The following is a 20004-nucleotide window of genomic DNA, read 5'->3' on the forward strand; positions in this document are numbered from 1 at the left end:
TGTTCTATTTGTATGTGCAGGGGACTTGTGGTCTTATGTTGGGATGCTCTTTTTCTCTTTTAGGTTCCAAGGGTGTCCTATTGCTGCTGTTGCAGCTAAGCCAGGTGGACCAGAAGCCCCAGAGACTGTGAATCCACTAGGTGTTTCTGAACTAATTGAGGTACATGTAATGAAAAAGGAAAACACTGTAAATTATGGCCCAGTTTCTTAAGTTCTTTGGTGTTTCTGTAATAATATTTAATTCTAATGAATTTATGTGATATTAATGTGGGGAGTTCTAAGCACTTCTTTAGGAATCCATTCTAATTGAACAGACAAGTCAAGGCTGCTTGACCCAAAAGGTGAATTGTTGTATCAGATTTTTTCAGTGAGTAACTGCCGTAAAGAACTAACATGCTCAGTCCCAGTGGCAGTAACCAGCCACATACTAAGAAACTAGTACATGTTCAGTGGTGTAAGATTTTTGTTATGGGTAAGCAAAGAAGTTTCTTATAAAATTGTGAGGGATTGTTACGAGTAGTGAGTAAAATTAGTTTTAAAATTCTGCCAAATCCATGGAGGGTATCTTTTTATAATTACAGAAACAGCTAAGTTAAAAAAAACCCACAAACATTAAGGTTGTAAACTCAATCACTCAAAAGTTAGGAAATTTGGAAAATCTTAGTTTGGCTCCCTTCTGTGGATGCATTATGATACAGTCATTAATTACATGATCAGTTTTTTTCCCCGCATGAGCACTGCCTCGTTCAGTGTGCAGGATGGATGGTACTCAGTTAATGAGCAGCATTTGAGTATTTTATTTTCTCGTCATTGTTCAATGTGTGGCGCCTTATTTACTGGGCATTATTCAAACTTTGTTCTGACTATAGAATTATTCATTCCTCATGGACTTTTCAAGGGCACTCATCACTATAGCATTTGAGTGCTTCACAAACATTAATGAATTTATTTTCACAACACCCTTGTGAAATGAGGGGGGTAGTATTATTCCCATGATATATATGTGGAGCTGAGGTTCAGAGAGATTGTCTGCTGATTTTGGGTGCCCAATTTGAGATGCCTATAACTGATTTTTCGTAGTACTTAGCATTATATATAATTTCATATGTTCATAGCATTCCACTGAGTAGAGTTGCAGCTGTGAGTGTTCAATACTTCTGCAAATCAGACCACTTTCCAACTTCTCAGCAAATGAGGTTGAGGACATACAGACAACAGCCTCCTTCACTACACCATGCTAATTCATTCCCACAGCATGGTCCTTCCTATGGCACTGAATGAGACAGGGGTCCTATTATAAAAATATTTGATCATGCAGTTAAAGACTATATATAATGGATATGCAGAAGGGGGCTGAATTAAGGCTGCACAGGAAACCTTAGTTTTGTCATTTCCTAACTTTTGAGTGCTCAACTTTGCAACCTGAATAATGTTTTTTAACATTACTTTTTGTGAGCTTTCCCAGGTTTTTAAAAAAGCAAACTAAAAAACCCAAATTCCATTATATGGCATCATATTGTCATCTACATGGGTCATCAGCAGTGTTTGGAAGCCTTTGATCTATCTCAGAGATCTCTGCCACTTGAGCTAATGGAGTAACTAATAGCAATAATAGGTTGTCATCTTCTTATGTGGACCAGCCCTGTGGAAATAAGGCACCCACTTTGCCAGTGGGTTTCCTGGCTGTTTGCTGACAGCAGCAGGAATGGTGAGTCTTGGGAATCTTGAGTTCCTCCAACCCCTTTAACCTGTGCCTGTTTCCGTCCTAGTCCTGTCTCTTCCTTTCCCCTTGCTCCTCATTCCAGTTCTGTTCTCTTTGTGTTCCTGGGCTCAATTCCTCAGGCTTCTCATCCTAGTTCCGGTCTCCTTGCCCAGCTAGTCTTAGTCTCCCCCTCCAGGCTCTCTACAGCCAAGTCCCAATCTCATCCTTCCCCCAGTTTCTCTCTGTCTGTTTCCCATCCCTCTGTCCCAGTCTTTTTTCTCAGCCAAGCCCAGTTCTCCCCAACCCTCTTGCTCCTTGTAATAACTGTCTCTTCTTCCTTACTCTTCTGCCCCATTCCCTCTAGGGTGACCAGATGTCCCAATTTTATAGGGACAGTCCCAATATTTGGGGCTTTTTCTTATATAGGCTCCTATCACCCCCCACCCCCTGTTCTGATTTTTCACACTTGCTATCTGGTCAGCCTAATTCCCTCCCTCACTGGTTCACAATCCCAGTCTCTTTACCCAGTATGTCCTAGTGCCCCAACCCTTCCAGTTCTAGTCTCATTAGGTTACATGTTCCAATCTATTTTACCCTCTCCCTACCCCAGTTTTTGTCCCCTCTGTGTTTGGATCAGGTGGTTTTCTCCTCCATGCTGGCTGGGTGCCAGGGGGGCGTTATTAATAGTACAGAAGAGACAGGCTTCCTTCTGGCAGTTCTGGTGCCTGCCTGGACCCTAGCAAGGAGTTGCAATTACAGGAGAGTCTAGTTTTGCCTCTGTAGGTCTAGGCTTGAGCGTGCTCATTTACAATGTGGGGATGACACATGCGCAGTCTGGGCACATGTAGGAGCTGTGAGGGGAAGAGTCATTTTAGCTGCTAAACTCTAAAGTCTACTGAGCATGTGCAAACTGAGATATTTTCAAAGCTTATAACTTGACCAAATATGAATGGATTTTCACATGGACAACAAAAGGCACATCCCTGGCATATAGGCTACCCCCTGCAAAATTACAAGTCCCTGTTCCCAAGTCGGGGATGTTAAAACTTTTCAAAGAAAATGTTGCCAGGTTTTTTTTAAATGGCAAAACAGTATAGTTTTTCCTAACCTAATTCTTGGAAATGGCTGAACTGTTTTAGCTGAAACTTTCCAAAGAAATTCAGTCTGAGGCAGACACCCAGCATGTAAAATTTCAGCCCAAACAGTTAATTTGACAAAGTTGTAAGCAACTGAACACATCGTGCTATAATGGGAAGTGTCGGACAACCTTTATAGGTGCATCTACCACCCCTATCTACAATAAACTGGACTGTTATTTTAGTGTGTTACTAGATTCTTATCATGTCAGAGTATGGGGTGTGCAGTGCATTGGGTTGCTCACTCTGGATATCTGGGTTCAAATACTGGGTAACAAGAGACATTGGGTTTGATGTTAAATCCTTGTTGCTAGGAGACATATCTACATGTCAAAACAACTGTATAATTTAGCACAACTTTCAGTTTCTGCTCAAAGGAATCCCAGTACTGTAAGAGTACACAAGTTCTGTGCAAACACTGCCACTGTTCCTCAGTATTTCATCCCTGCTATTTTAGTTCTGGACCTATCTCCCATTCTTCTACCAGAGCATCTCAGTCTTGACCCACTGTTCCAGTCCTATGCCTTTTTCTGAGCAGACACTGACAGTTGTACCATATTCAGTATATATTACCATAATTCTCGCAACTGGGGACTAGGATTGAGATGTGAACCAGGTCCCTGAACCACTACTGGCCACACTACTGCAGCCTACAATAATTAAGGTTTTTTCATCTTGCTGTTGTATTTTAACAAACATTTTGTTAGTAAAATGCAGTGAAATCCTAGCCTGGGTGAGCTTATCCTGAGCTTAATGAAGATGGCTCTTTTGAGAGAGCGAGCGAGCTATGAAAATCGTTTATTCCTCCAAGAAATGTCAACATAAATCCTAAATCAGTCTGATCGAAATTCTCTTGTCTTGTTCCAATACAATATTTCTTACGGGATAGAGGCAGGGATGAGTTTTCTGAGGCATTTTAAGATTACGTATATAGCAAACTCTCCTCCTTCAAATCTGAGATGCTGGAGTGGTAAAATGCACTTTAAAATGGCATTGGCAATTATTTTTAAGCTAAGGCGTGCAGGGTTTTTCATTCTCTTTTGCCACAGTGTTTCTGTTTAGTTTCATAGGAGTTTTATCTGTAGCACAGTTTTGCTAACCAAGCTGAATGTGCAGCACCAAATCTTTCTGTGGCAGAAAATAAATCCCCTCCTGCTGCTTCTAAGTGTACATCTCTTCTGTAACGTGAACAGTTTATTTGACATTGGTCTATTTCAAGCTTGTTGTGGGACTCCTGAAGTCAGTAAAACTACAAGTTTATTGAATCAATCATCTCTTTTTGCATCATGCCTGTCATGACATTTCACCAAGACATGGTACGTCTTTTATCTATCTTTCAGGTCCTGAAGTCTCAGGCTTACCTGCCAACAAGAGATCCCACGGGACCCTTCCTTATGGCCATCGACCACTGTTTCTCCATCAAGGGTCAAGGCACAGTGATGACAGGGACTGTTCTTTCTGGCTCCGTTAGCCTAGGTGATAATGTGGAGATTCCTGCCCTGAAGGTGAGTGTCTCTGTCCCCCAGCCCCACGAGACTGAGAGAGACTCAACAGGGAACAGCATGTTATTTTCTGTTTCTTAGTTTGTCGATTTATTTGTTAACTTCTTTATTTTCCTGTTGCGCTGCTTTAGCCCAGGTTGGGCAGGCAAGGATGGTAGAAACTCAGTCATTTGGGATACAGTATAACTTGTAACATGGCATTGTCCAATGGCTTATAGAATGTCATTTGCAAGGGAAATGGAAGCCTGAAGGTGAGATTTAAAGAGAGGAGGCTCTGGAAAGAGAAGTTTTAAACAAACTGGACAGCCAAAAAGAGTGGAGCGCCCTCCCCCCCATTTCTACTTGCTCAACTTTACTGTCATGTGGAAGGGACAGAGAAGAGGCCAAGGTTAGTGCATTAGCTATAGAATGTCAAGTGGGCAAATTTGATTCTGATTTCCTAGATATGAAATGGCTAAGGACTGTTCTCCCCCCCCCCTTCTTTGATTGAGGGCCTTGCATTCTAGATATGGGCTAGCATAACGACTGGGGCTGTATAAGAATCTGGGTAGATTTCCTGAGATTCGAGGAAACTAGGAAAATAAGAAAATGACAATAAGAGGGCATGAAAGTGTTTGACATACAAATCTCTGCATGTGCCATGGATTTCTTGGATGTCAGCATATTCTGAGAGGACTACTGGGTGACAGCATGTGGCTTGCTGCAGTTTGACATTTTACAGACCCTCTAGAAAGTCAAAAGGCCTTCCAAAAAAGCCCCTTTAAATTTCTGTGTAATCTGAGCATTTAATTACCATTTTTTTCTTAGAAATATATTATCCCTGAAAAGAGGCTGGGCACCCCGATGTGAATAGTGGGGGAAGGTCCAATTCACAGGTGTTGGTTAGAATGCTCTGCCTCTGGTCTTATAGTTAACTAAGGGAAGTGAGCCAGGACTTAAGAAGCATTCTGCAACTGCTGATTTAAATAGACCCTTCTAATTGCACACTAACAACAACCTTCCTTTGGCTGAAGAAACCTGGATGGGACTCCTTTTGGAGGTCATCAACATAACTCCTAGGTTAGAGGATGTCACTGCAGAAGTGCTATGAGGAGCTCACACCCACACAGACTGAGCATGCTGTTTCCTCAGCTCTCCCCAGGCGTTCTGGTCCAGTGAGGGACTGGGCAAGGAGTTCTGATCTTTAGTGGTAGACCAGAGCACTGCTTTAAGTAGTATCTTTCCTACAAACTGTCTCTGCTAACAGAGTTGTGCAATAGAGTTATAGGGATATACACCTCTACCCCGATATAACGCTATCCTCGGGAGCCTAAAAATCTTACCGCGTTATAGGTGAAACCGCGTTATATCGAACTTGCTTTGATCCGCCGGAGCGTGCAGCCCCGCCCCCTGGAATGCTACTTTACCACGTTATAGCCGAATTCGTGTTATATCGGGTCACGTTATATTGGGGTAGAGGTGTAGTAAATAACACCGAGAGAGTGAGCTATTAAGAGGGGGAGCTGAGTGAACAGAATTCCACAAATTATTTCTTCATGTTCAGAAATGAATCTTAATTTGTTAGTGACCCTTTCACATTTCCTTTGCATATTTTACTGCACAATCTTTTTCTAGTACAAATGCTTGCTAAGAATGAATACATAGCTTGGCTATTTGTCAAAAATGAATGTTGAATTGTATATTTTTTGTAAAATTTGCAATTTGTGCTGTGCTGATTGAAGAACAGTTCATATTACAAATTTTACAATTGAATATACCCATTGATATATTTGTTTGTAAGACTTGCAATTTGGATGAACTACAGGCCAAGAATTATTGGCTCAAGGATCTTCAGAAAATTTTTGGATGAATGCATTTGAGAATTACGTGCTCTGTTTGTGATAATATGTAAACAAAAAAAGGCAAAGTGTGTTGAGTAATTTATGTATTGCAGATTATTTTCCTCAGATTTATTAGGTGAAATAGGTAAGAGATCATTTAAAATGAGATTTGGAAAGAGATGAAGTCTGTTTGGCAGCGATGTAGGGGGAAGGACTCTTTCCCACACATGAAGAGCTGCAGAGGAGGTGGCTTTTGCACCAACTCTGGTGAGATTATGGGGAGGAATGAAGTTAGGGAAGGAGAAGACAAAACACTTTGCATTTACAGCATATAGCAACTTGCATAGTAGGCTTTCTCAGCATTTTACAAACACTGATGAATTAATCCTCTTACTAGCTTGCTTAGGTAAAGCTACATGAAGGCAGAACCTGTCTCTTCTTAGTTCTGTAAAGTAATGGGCAGTGTTGGAACTCATATTGTACCATCGACAGCTCATGAGGTAAATCAGTGACGTTTTTTATTCCCATTTTACAGAGAGGGGAACTGAGGCACAGAAAAGAGAGGCGACTCATCCTACGCCTTGTTTGTCCCACAGAGTTGGGCTAGTATACCTTGTCAAGGCTCCTTCCCCACTCTGAACTTTAGGGTACAGATGTGGGGGCCTGCATGAAAACTTCTAAGCTTAACTACCAGCTTAGATCTGGTCCGCTGCCACCACTCCCAATGGGCTAACTCCCTTTCCTGGGTAGCCTTGAGAGACTCTTCACCAATTCCCTGGTGAACACAGATCCAACCCCTTGGATCTTAAAACAAGGAGAAATTAACCATCCGCCCTCCTTTCTCCCACCAACTCCTGGTGGATCCAGATCCAACCCCCTTGGATCTAAAAACAAGGAAAAATCAAACAGGTATAAAAAAAAGGCTTTTAATTAAAGAAAAAGGTAAAAATCATCTCTGTAAAATCAGGATGGAAAATAACTTTACAGGGTAATCAAACTTAAAGAGCCCAGAGGAACCCCCTCTAGCCTTAAGTTCAAAGTTACAGCAAACAGAGGTAAACACCCTAGCAAAAGGTACATTTATAAGTTGAGAAAACAAAGATAAAACTAACATGCCTTGCCTGGCTGTACTTACAAGTCTGAAATATGAGAGACTTGTTCAGAAAGATTTGGAGAGCATGGATTGATGTCTGGTCCCTCTTAGTCCCGAGAGCGAACTCCCCCCAAAACAAAGAGCACAAACAAAAGCCTTCCCCCCCACCAAGATTTGAAAGTATCTTGTCCCCTTATTGGTCCTTTGGGTCAGGTGTCAGCCAGGTTACCTGAGCTTCTTAACCCTTTACAGGTAAAAAGATTTTGGAGTCTCTGGCCAGGAGGGATTTTATAGTATTGTACACAGGAGGGCTGTTACCCTTCCCTTTATAGTTATGACATACCTACTAAAGGTGAAACCTTTCTCAGGCCTACAAGGTAATGGAGGAAGCACATTTCACAACACACTGTGGTTCATGACTCTTACTGACCTTTCTTTGCCCCGACCCTGTGATAACTGAGATTGACAGCTGGTGCCCACTGGGCATTTGGGGACATTGCAAACCAGCTGTTTTTTTAAATTTGAGGAACCCTCTCACCAAATAAAGTGGCATCACTTTCTAATTCTACTAATGGACTTCGACATCTCTGACCGCTTGAACTTGCACAAAGGAGGGACACAGCAATTAAAAATAAACAGTGACATTCTCGAACGCCCAATGCTTTCTCTGATTGAGGCTGAGAATGCCAACAGCGTACGGATTCCTTTACGTACTAAAGTGCCTATGTAAATTGCCATCTGGGGTTGATTATACCGCAAAGAGAAAAATTATATATGTGTGTTTGGCAAAAAGCTTTGACACAGCAAACTGTTCTCTATCCAGGCAATTTAGTACCATTTGTTTGATAGCATTTGATTCACTTTGAAGAGCATGAACCTAGGATTTCTGCTGTGAAAACATAATATTGGCAGAATTCTGATTCTGAATCCTTTGGGATTACTCCAGTGGTCTTTAAATCTCCACCTCCTCCCAGTTTACAAACTGCATTTGTTTATATAATGTGACATTTCTGCTACTACCTTTATAAAAACAGGTTCCGGGGCTGGGTAGTGAGGTTCTTATTTGTAATTATCCATTCACTTTAGGACTGATGTTAGTTAGTAAAACATATGTTTTGACATATTGTTGTAAGTATACTTTACTATGAGAATTTAGGTTAAAGCGAAGAGATGGTTAAAAATTCAAGATTTCAATACTACTAATACTTAGGGCTTGTGTACAGCAGTGGTTTTCAAACTGCAGGTCACAACCCAGTACTGGGTTGCGGAATGTAAGGCACTGGGTTGCGGCGGCTCTGGTCAGCACTGCTGACCGAGCCATTAAAAGTCCTGTTGGTGGTGCTGCCCAGCTAAGGCAGGCTAGTCCCTACCTGTTCCGACACCGCTGCGCCCCAGAAGCGGCCAGCAGCAGGTCTGGCTCGTAGGCAGGCTGCCCTCACCCCGAGCACCAGCTCCACGTGGTGCCTGTGGGCGAGAGTCGCGTGGAGCCACTTGCACACCTCTGCGTAGGAACCGGACCTGCTACTGACCGCTTCCGGGGCACAGCCCATCCCAGAGCCCTGACCCCCTCCCATACCCCAACCCCCTTCCCCAGCCCAGAGCTCCCTCCCACATCCTGAACCCCTCATTCCTGGCCCCACCCTGCAGCCATCACCCCCTCACCTCAACCCTCTGCCTCAGCCCTGAGCCCTTCCCACACCCCAAAGCCCTCATCCACAGCTCTGTTGGGTCATGGGCATCAACAATTTTCTTCAACTGGTTTGCCAGAAAAAAAGTTTGAAAACCACTGGTGTGCAGGCCCATTTCATTTAGTTTGCAGCAAGCTGTTGTGTGACTCTACCCTCCACTAGCCTGCCACATGCAACCTAAATGTTGATGTAGACAAGTCCTTAGTTTTTGTTTAGCACATTTTAATTAATAAATTGTGAAGTGCTTTTAGAAAGGTGGGTGAGTATCCTTAGTCTCACTGCACTGATAGGAAAACTGAGGCATGCTGTGGTTGTTACTTGCCCAGGGTCAAACGTGAGTAAGAGCAGACCCAGCAAAAGAACTCGCATCTCTTTTTTTTTCCCATCTCTGTGCCTTGGACCTCAGCTGTCTCCAGCAGTCTTTTGAAAGAACACTGTCAAATAGTTTAGGCCCAACTTTTAGCTTTGTATTTCATAATTATTTAAATGGAATAGAAATATTTTTCTTTTTTGGAGGGGATTTAAACTTCTCCATGTAGCAGTAGGTTAGTTCAGGAGAATTAGAAAGTGAAAATTATTATGAGCAGTCTGAACTATAAAGCACTGAGGAGTCTAATTTCAATGTCTAAGCTAAACTAAATGCAAAAAGAATACAGAAAAATTGTGCAAAGTATATTGGTTTTTAATTTTTTTCAATGTTATTAATCTTAAGGCTTTTGCTTAGATTCAACAGTTATAGGGTCAATGGAAATCATGCTGAGAAAGTAACATAGATAAGGTAATTTGTCAAGATAAGGAAGATACTATTTTAATATCCCTTTTAAAGTGAAGTTGGTTGGAGGCAGGAAGGTGTTCCAGATAAGGCATTGTGAGCCACTTTCTCTCCCTTTGCCTCTAAGTTGTGAAGAGCCCCCACAAAGGGCCAGAGAGGAGGACAAGTCAGGAGTGCAGTGAGTAGACAAAGGAGTGTACAGGAAGTGGATACAAGGTCAAAGAGATAAGATGAGGTGAATTCATAGAGAGTTTTAGTCCCAAGCAAAGTGAGTTTGGTCTCAAACAATCAGTAACATTTATGCTCCTTGTGAAATCACAGCATGTATCTTCTCTGCCCATAGTGAGGTCCTGCTAAATGTCTGCTTTGCTAAACCACTGCCATTTTATGTGGTTATTGGTGACTATCCAAGGAATGTAAATGCAAACTGAATACCTTAGATCTTAGTGCCTCCTTTAGAGTGTATGTATTAAAATTATATTATTTTGCCATTCTGTAGTGTTTTTCATCTCTGGATCTTGAAATGCTTTGAAATGTTAATTAACTGATCAACTTAATTATTTACCAATAAACTGATGCTTATACACCAGTATGAGAACATTTTATTTTCTTTTTGTGAAACCTCAACAATGTGCCTGGTATGAAGTACTAGAAAGTCTGGAGTCTCTTTAATAAAATAAAATAAAATAATAATAATAATAAAAAAAGGCATCCATAAGATATAGGGCACACTGAGAAAACCTGGTGGGGGTAACTATGTAAAAAAGTATGTTCTGGGTTTAAATAGTGAGAGCTGCTTTTACTATAAATGCAAGTGAGGGAGAAACGTCCCAGACTCCTCTCTTAATAGCGGTGTACACTCAGCAAGACATTACATATCCTTGCTGACAGTAGACTGGTGCTTTTCTTTTCTTTATTACTTTACTTATTCCTTGTATAACTCTTCTTATAAGCATTGAGTAAACCCTTGCAACCTGAGTAGTTCCATTTGATGAGAAAGCTCTTGTACCAACAGCAGTGAGATAATGCAGAGGAACACACATGAGGCCAGAACTAGGACCTTGATTCAGGAAAGCATTTAAGCATGTACTTAATTTTAAACATGTTATTGAGTCCCCTTGACAGCTTTTGGGAGAGATTGGGACAAGGAGCCTGGAAATGGTAGGGCGATGGTGGGAGATTGGACAAGGAGGCTGGATGGGGGTGGGAGCTGGACAGGTTCGCGGAGATTGGAACTGGCTGGGCAAAACCACTGGGACTGGGATGGGAGATGAGAAGCCGGGGGGAATGGTGTGTAAGAGACAGCACTGGGACAGATTGAAGGGGACAGGGGCAGAAGGATCTATGATCACTAGAACACATTCCCCTTCAGAACCTGGGATGGAAACCAAGGTTCTTGAGTCTCGCCATTCCTCTGCTGTTAGCAAATAGCCGTGAAACCCACTAGCAAAGTGTGTCTCTCATCCCCCTCTCATGGCTGGGCCACATGAAAGATGACTATTACTGATATTTACTACTTTAGTTCAAGTGACAGAGGTCTTTGTAATGGATCTAAAAGATTCCAACCCTGCTCATGATCCACGTGGGTGTCAGAATGATTCCACATGACGGGATTTCTGTTTTCAGTTGGCTTTAAAAAACAAACAAACATAACCCCCCCCACCTCCAAACTAAGGAATTACATCCAAAAAACTATGTTAAAAGATGTTATGATTGCAAAGCCAAGCACTCAAAAGTTAGGAAATGCCAACATTAAAGTTCCCTGTGCAGCCGTAATTTGTTCCCTTGTACATAATCATTATATTACAATCTTTAATTACATGATCATATGCTATTTTTCTACAGGACTCCTGCCTCATTCAGTGCACAGGCTGGACAGTACTCACTGAATGAGTAGCTGTTTGATATTTTGTTCTATCCTCCATGGATCAGTGTGTAGCCGTAAGTCTTATTTAACTGGACACTGTTCAGACCCTTCTCTGAAATGATGAATTTCTTCATGGGCTTTTCTGTGGTGCTCATTAGTATAGTATCTGAGTGCTTCATAAACATTAATCACAGAATCATAGAAATGTGTGTCTGGAAGGAACCTTGATAGGTCATCTAGTCCAGTCTACTGCACTGAGGCAGGAGTAAGTATTATCTTGACCGTCCCTGACAGGTATCTGTCTAACCTGTTCTTTATGGACTCTCCATCATTGGAGGTTTTAACCTCCATAGGCAGTTTGTTCCGGTGCTTAACTATCCTTACAGGTAGGAAGTTTTTCCTAATGTCTGACCTAAATCTCCCTTGCTTCAATTTAAGACCATTACTTCTTGTCCTGCTCTCAGTGGTTAAGAAGAACAAATTATCATCCTGCCCTCTTATAACATTCTTTTATGTACTGAAGACTGTTATCATGTCCCCCCTCAGTCTTCTCTTCTCCAGACTAAACAAACCCAGTTTGTTCAATCTTTCCTCATAGGTCTTGTTTTCTAGACCTTTAATTGTTTTTGTTGCTCTCCGGACTTTCTCTAGTTTGTCCACATCTTTCCCACATCTCAGCTGGACACACTACTCCAGTTGAGGCCTTAAACGTGCTGATTAGAGTACTTCTTGTGTCTTGCTAACAACACTATTGCTAATACATCCCAGAATGATTTTCCTTTGTTTTGAAACAGTATTACATTGATGACTCATATTTAGTTTGAGATCCACTATAACCCCCAAATCCTTGTTGCAGTATTCCTTCCTAGACAGTCATTTCCCATTTTGTATTTGTGCAGTTGATTATTCTTTCCGAAGTGTAGTACTTTGCATTTGTCCTTATTGAATTGCATCATATTTATTTGCAGACCATTTTTCTAGTTTGTCAAGATCATTTTGAATTTTAATTCTTTCCGCCAAAGTGCAGACAACCTCAGTTCTGGCATTTCCTATCTTTTGAGTGCTTGACTTTGCAACCTTAATGTTCTCTTAGCCTAGCTTTTATAATTGTATGTTTTTATTACCATAGTTGCTAAAGAGCCTGATCAGGATCATCAATATGATAGGTGCGGTTGAATATCAAAACTAGACCTGTTCCCTGCCCCAAAGAGCTTACAGTCATAAGAAAAGCTATTTAACCTGTTTTAAAAATGAAACTATTAATAAAAAAATAAAAGTATAATTAGTTTGAGATGTCCTATTTAGAGGGTAAATGATGTTTTCTTGATATGCCTTGTTTGTAGAGCCTGCTGGGGTTCTTTTTTCTTTTAAGTTTTGCTATAACCCATCATTACAACATTTTAATGTAAATTTCAGCCAGCCTTCTTTTTTTAATTGAAATGCTATAAAACAGAAATAGGATAATTCAGAAAATCTTAAAACAAAACAAAACAAAAAAAAACATTTTAGTGAGGTGAATTTAGTAGATGAATATAATTATGTCTTGGTGACCATCCTGCTCATATAATTATTATTTTTTTAATCTTTAAATCCCAGATCAGTAACTCAAACATATACTTTAAAATTACAAATACACTTAAACTTAAATATTTGTATTGGTCACTTACTGAGGTAGGGTTTCTGAGAGTTTTCCTTCACTCCCTTTCCAAAAAAAATTGCTCACATAAGGTCATATCCTGCTTGCTTTTATGTGTGCTGGGGGGTTACTTATATAAGTAAAATGTGTATGATTTGGCCTGTGATAGTAAATATTCTACTTCAGTTGCTTAGGATACCATCAGTTGTTGAATGTGAAAAGGGCTTATGAGCTCTATTTTGTGTGGTTAAGTAGTGAAGTAAGGACCTGACTTTAAGACCTTCAAATGACTCTTCAAATATATTTGGCCTGATCTTTCAAAATGCTGAGCACCCACAAACCACATTCATATTAGTAGGAACAGCAGGTGCTCAGCTTCTTTAGAAATCAGTTCCACTATTTTTTTACGTTTATTTAATGTTAGTGATCCTGAATCTTAATATCTCAGATGTTTCAGTTCATTTTTTTCAAGCTTAACGTAGTTGCCATTCCTATAGTCTCTCTTTAATTTTTGAAAGAACAATTTTAAATTAATGCCTTGGACTTTGAATAGGCACTGGAAAACCTCTATATTTTTGTCTGTTCTCTGCAACATCTGTACCTAATAACTAATGTACAGCATTTCTGTTCCTATTGGCAGTGGTTTGTATAGGTTAGGGCTCTGAATTTTCTTACAGAACAGGTGTGATTTGGATAGGTTAGGGCTCTGAATTTTAGAGTTCATTTTATTCAGGACAAGGGAAAAGACACAGAAGAGAGGGAGCTAGATGTATATAAGTATGTTCATTCCCTTCCCCCCTGCCCCCCCATTGGTAGAGGAGAAGGGAAGAAAGCCAGAGGGAGAGCAGCCAACCTGAGCATTGCTAATACAAACCATACATTACATATCTGGAGCTTATATGTGTTTAATGTGATCCTTTATGAGGGGAAAGTGGCTTGCCTAGTGCCATTTAATTAACTCTTCAAATGCTAAATTTGAAAACTCATTTGCAATTTTTTTAGGTGATACATATTCTGGGTACCCAATTCCAGCCAAGGAAGACTGGACATAAACTCCTTCAAAGCCCCTTGCCCAGAAAGGATTATTCAGAAGATGTGAATTCCTTCCTTACCCCCAGTTTAGGGATAAGTGCCTCATCTCTGCAATGCTTCTATCCTCTTAGAGTATAATAAAAGAATTATTCAGGAGCTCTGGTGCATGGATAGGTGCTTTCTGGCTGGAGAGAGGACAGTTCTCCAGGATTGGTTTTAACATCAACAGTATTTCCATGCCCCATCTGCTTTCTTCCATTTTATCTGCTGGGTTAACACTCTGAGATTAATTCATTTGACATCTTGAAGCGCTTCTGTGGTGCAGTTGACCCAAAATAATGTGGTCTTTGGAGCTAGGTGGTGCAAAGCGTTACCATAGCTTTGGACTTTTGGAGTTCTGGGGTCAAATTTCAATTGGGTTCCAGTTGAAAGTGAAAAATGGGATCATCTAAACTTAATCTCTGGTGGACATTTTTCCATGTTGGTGAGACCAGTGTGCAACTTGAAACAATTTGGCAGTATGTTGGTCTCTGCTTGGGAAAGGTATAAGAGACCTGGTATATTAGGAGATGTGAAGTTGAACATGGAATAAAAACCCTAGGCAGGCAATGTTTCAGATCAGAATGGAGTTACTTTAGTAGAGTTGTTTGTATATGTGTGTGAGGGAGGAAGGGCCAAGGTGGTACAGCGTCTTGCCTGAAATACACCTGGCTCTGCTAGTATTGTGAAACTTGTTCTGACATTGTAGTCTGCAGCTGGAGTTGTTGGTAAGTGATATATAGGATTTTCTGGTCAGGTAGTTAATAGACCTTCTGTCTCCAATTGTCTAGAATCTGTTTTCAGAGGATTCAAAAAGTCCTTTTTGTGGGACTGTTCTCCATTTCCATGTATGTATAACTGTCTGTTGGACCATCTAGCATGCCCTTTGTCCCTTGGCAAATGTATAGATTGGGCCCACTCTGCTGCTGCTCCTAGGCCATCAAGGAAGGAACCTAACTAAATTTGTTTAATGGATTTTTTTCCCCACTCAAGGGGGAGGTTGAACTTGTTGTCTGGGGAAATGACTAAGTGTCATTTTCTTGGGACTGGGGAAACCACAATCCAACATTAGATTGAAACCATGTTAGTTATCAACTGTTGGGCACTGTTACAAGAGCTACAAGCTTCTATCAAAGTGCCTTCAATTTAAACTTCATGGTAACTAGAAAGCAAAAGATAGCTGTTTTCTGTTTGCAAAGCTTGTTTGCTTAAGTATTACTGCTGCCAGTTCATTAGCTTTTTAAAAAAAAATATTTTGCTTTCCAAATGTTATTTTTGATCTGCTTTTTATTTATCAGGTAGAATTGTTCTCAATATAATTCAATTGAGAGCAGACCCGCGTGCACGTACACATAACGTTTGAGCAGAAACCCTATTTAAATGGTTGAATGGTAATTTGAAAGGTAACCTATATGGTAAATGTATCTTTCACAGTACATTCTTGCTGTGGCTGTAACATTAATACAAATGGGTTTGGTAGGGCAATGAGCTACTATCACGTTTTTAATATGTAAAGCTCAACTGCTGAAGGCATTGGCAACATTTCAGTAACCAGGATAAGGGAAGGGAATGTCACTTTTGTTCTTCCTTGGTCATCCATGTAGAAATCTTCATTTGATCACGCTTTTAAAAATCAAAGCAATACAAACAGCATTTTGCTTGGTTGACCCTTGATCCTACATAGTGTAAAGCTCCTCTCACATCTGGGAATTGGTGAAAAGTAAATCATCCAAATGCTGAGGCTCCTACTTGCTCAGTCAGGGCTATTAAGATGAATTTTAGTATTTGACCATAAGAGGGGCTCAAATATACTTTATTCTTTCTTGTGATTGCTAGGTAAATTTGCATGAAAACTAGCTTTGTTTCCAAAGTCTCCTCCAGCTCATCACATGAATCTGTCATCTTCTGTCTGTGACAGTAACATGTATTGTCAGAATAATATGCAAGATTAATTTATTCACCTCAGCATTCCTGTAACAATACTGTATTAATAATTATTAGTACCTCCTTATGATGTAAGGAAAGAAGAAGCAGTACTAGAGTGCCTGTGTTTAGAATACCCATTGGCATAATATGCAAGCTCGCCCAGATAGCACAGAGATAAGCATTATATAAAATGCCTGGATAGAGATTTTCCATTACAACTGACTGAAATTGAAACTACAAACTCCCAAGCTCTTCACAGTCACATAGAAACATATACCACAAAAGAAAGTTGGATTTTCTTTCTTATCCTAATGAAAGGGATGTCACAGGAATAAATGCCTAACACTTTATATGGCCAACTAGCCTTAATCCAGGACAAATATGTAAGTTACTTTATTTTGTAATATAAATTTAGTGAATTTTGCAGACTTGGTAGTAGCCCTGCCTTTGATCTTATATTTATATTTACTTATGGAACAAAGTGGGCCCATTTTTAGAATCTGGGTCCACCTGATTTTTTGTATCTTCTGAATACAGGATATGCAATAGACCAGGGGTCGGCAACCTTTCAGAAGTGGTGTGCCGAGTCTTCATTTATTCACTCTAATTTAAGGATTCACGTGCCAGTAATACATTTTAACGTTTTTAGAAGGTCTCTTTCTATAAGTCTATAGTATATAACTAACCTATTGTTGTATGTAAAGTAAATAAGGTTTTTAAAATGTTTAAGAAGCTTCATTTCTTCATTGGTCATGCTTTGAGCAGGGGGTTGGACTAGATGACTTCCTGAGGTCCCTTCTAACCCTGATATTCTATGATTCAAAATTAAATTAAAATGCAGAGCCCCCCGGACTGGTGCCCAGGACCCGGGCAGTGTGAGTGCCACTGAAAATCAGCTCGCGTGCCGCCTTCGGCATGCGTGCCATAGGTTGCCTACCCCTGCAATAGACAATGCAAAAGAATGGTATAAGAGACGACCTTTCTGCTTGCTGTGTTCACATGGTGAAAATCAACAACAGGAGCAAATTATCTCTTTGAAAACGAAGATCCTGTTTACAAGCAGATGTCAGGAGTACTTATTTTTCAATGGGGAAGACAGATACAGAAAAATGAAATAGAAATGGGATGGTCTCTAAACAAATTTTTCATGAGACATTGGGACCTCTAATTTTTTTACTCTGGTGCCTGATATTTGTTTAACTATGTCTAGGCCCCACCAAATTCACGGTCCATTTGGGTTAATTTCACGGTCATAGGATTTTTAAAATAGTAAATTTCATGATTTCAGCTATTTAAACATGAAATTTTATGGTGTTGTAATTGTAGGGATCCTGACCCAAAAAGGAATTGTGGGTGGGTTGCAAGGTTATTGTAGGGGGAGTTGCGGAACTGCCTCCTTACTTCTGCACTACTGCTGGTGACAGCGCTGCCTTCAGAGCTGAGCAGCTGGAGAGCGGCAGCTGCTGGCTGGGAGCCCAGCTCTGAAGGCAGAGCCACTGCCTGCAGCAGTGCAGAAGTAAGGATGGCATGGTATGGTATTGCCACCCTTACTTCTGTGCTGCTGCCTGCAGAGCTGGGCCCTCAGTCAGCAGCCACCACTCTCTGGCCGCTCAGCTCTGTGGGCAGCAGAGGAGAAGTAAGGGTGGCATGGTATGGTATTGCCACCCTTACTTCTGCGCTACTGCTGGCAGGGCACCGCCTTCAGAGATGGGTGCCTGGTAAACAGCTGCCATTCTTTGGCCATCCAGCTTCTGAGGGCAGTGCAGAAGTAAGGGTGGCAATACCGCGAATCCCCTAAAATAACCTTTTGGGTCAGGATCCCCAATTTGAGAAATGCTGGTCTCCCCGTGAAATCCGTACAGTAAGGGTAAAAGCACACAAAAGACCAGATTTCACGGTCCATGATGTGTTTTTCATGGCTGTGAATTTGGTAGGGCCCTAACTATGTCCCTGCTGGCTCTTCACTCTAGTAGTTGTGGTTTTTTGAAGTTCTTTTGAGAGCCCAATGAGTTGTGTGTGTGATGTACCTGGTGTAATGAGCAACACTGGAGGTGGGTTTTTGTCCTGATATACAATATCTACTTAGTACATGAGACAACAACAGATTACTTAAATAGTGATATGGGAAAAGAAAATATACTGTTACAAATCAATCCAATTTTATTCTATGAAGCTCTCAGTAGACAGTAAGGGTAGTGTTTTTTCCAGTTGAGATTGGTCCTTCTTGTAGAGAGCATCAGTCAATAAATTAAAGTCTTTAGAACACAGGGAATCTGCAAATATACCACAGCCACTCAAAATGAAACCATAGGAATGAGGAGTGTAAAGGAAAATAGAAAGAAGATTGTATTTTACCGGGACCAGAAGAAATGACCAATTGTGCCTGTGAAGCAACACTCCTGTCACAAGGCAACACTAGAGACTTTAATGTAAATGGATTGGAGTCTATAAGTTTTGTAAAATAAAAATTTCCAGTGAATATCCTGGAGTATGGCACAGAACAGTGCCAGGGAGAAGGAACCTTAAAGAGAACCATGTGCCTTCAGATATGTCAGAACGTGTATCTCATATCTTTCCTCCCTTTAGTGCTATGTTCTTGTCTGAGGAGGTGCCAGGGATTTTGTACGTATGCAAAAATTTAGGTTGGCTTGGGGTCTCAGACTAACATGCCATTCCAGGGTTGTCAAAAACTGCTCAGTACCAGAAACTGTTGATGGGATTCCAGATGTCCCATTAGTACCCTATTCTATTTTAGGTATTAAGTTACTTTTAGAAGGAAATGAATTTGCTGAGGAGATGAGGACTTCTGATCGTGTTGAGGTAGCAGCAGATAAACCCAGACAAATAAATTGGATATAAAATACTTTCCTGATGCCAGATCACTGACTTATTAGTAATATACTGTGCTAAATACCAGGGTGTTGGGTGCCAGTTGAAACACTAAGAGAAGGGCAAAGTACATGTTGGTTTTTAATTCATTTTTTTAAAAGAAGAGAAAAGCCCATTCAGAATTGAGTAGAAAGGAAAGAAAAAAGTGAGGTTTTTTTGGAGGGAGTTCAGGTTGTGTTGCTACTAACAAGAGGAAGTCTTGGGCCACTTAATTCGCACACATGCTGTTTCTGTCTCTCTCTCTCCGTCTCTCTCTGTCTCTCTTCCAGTCCATACCATAAAACATCCAGGATGTACATTGTCTGATATAACATTGCTTTTAGAACCACAGTGTTAAAATCCTGTGGCATTTTGCGTATTTACCTGCTCTGTCTTAACATTGGGTTATTGCTTTTTGGTTTTGTTTTTCAAAATCATTCTCCCTTACAGCCTAGATTCTTTCTTCTCCAATCTGCAGTGAAGTTTTAACCCCCTATTTGATGTCACTCCAGTGGCTGTGATGTCACGAATATCTGCTTTTTATCTTCACTGAAGGACTAGATAGACTCTGACAGAGAATACATTTGTGCCCTAGAAGTAATAGTCAAAAGTGTGCATGATGCATTAAAGCCATGCATGTTTATTTTTGTGAATTTTTTTGTATTTATGAAAATTACATTAAAGATTATTAAATTTGTTTGTGTGATTATATTTTAAGGTTTTCCCTGATGTAAAAGTTTGTTTAAATCCAAAATCAGATTATAATGGAAATTTTCTCCAAGTGAAACTTTGCATAAATGTATTTCTGAACCCACTCGATCTGAGAACATTTTCACTCATAGATATTTTAGGGACGTATCCCATTTAAGAGAAATAACACAGATTAGTATAGTTTCTTTGGATTTTATGCACAACTAGCAACA

General features: G+C 40.5%; 1 protein-coding gene across 1 annotated transcript in view; it reads left to right on the plus strand.

Moving 5' to 3' along the window:
* Nucleotides 1-20004, plus strand: part of EEFSEC (eukaryotic elongation factor, selenocysteine-tRNA specific) — a 175127-nt gene that overhangs the window by 54663 nt on the left and 100460 nt on the right. Inside the window, exons 3-4 of the mRNA XM_024220773.2 lie at nucleotides 64-160; nucleotides 4179-4343. Coding sequence (XP_024076541.1) covers nucleotides 64-160; nucleotides 4179-4343 — 262 coding nt within the window. The remainder of the gene's footprint in view (nucleotides 1-63; nucleotides 161-4178; nucleotides 4344-20004) is intronic.

The sequence above is a fragment of the Terrapene carolina genome, unplaced genomic scaffold, assembly GCF_002925995.2.
Source record: "Terrapene carolina triunguis isolate 2854851 unplaced genomic scaffold, T_m_triunguis-2.0 Scaffold89, whole genome shotgun sequence".
NCBI lineage: Eukaryota > Metazoa > Chordata > Testudines > Emydidae > Terrapene > Terrapene triunguis.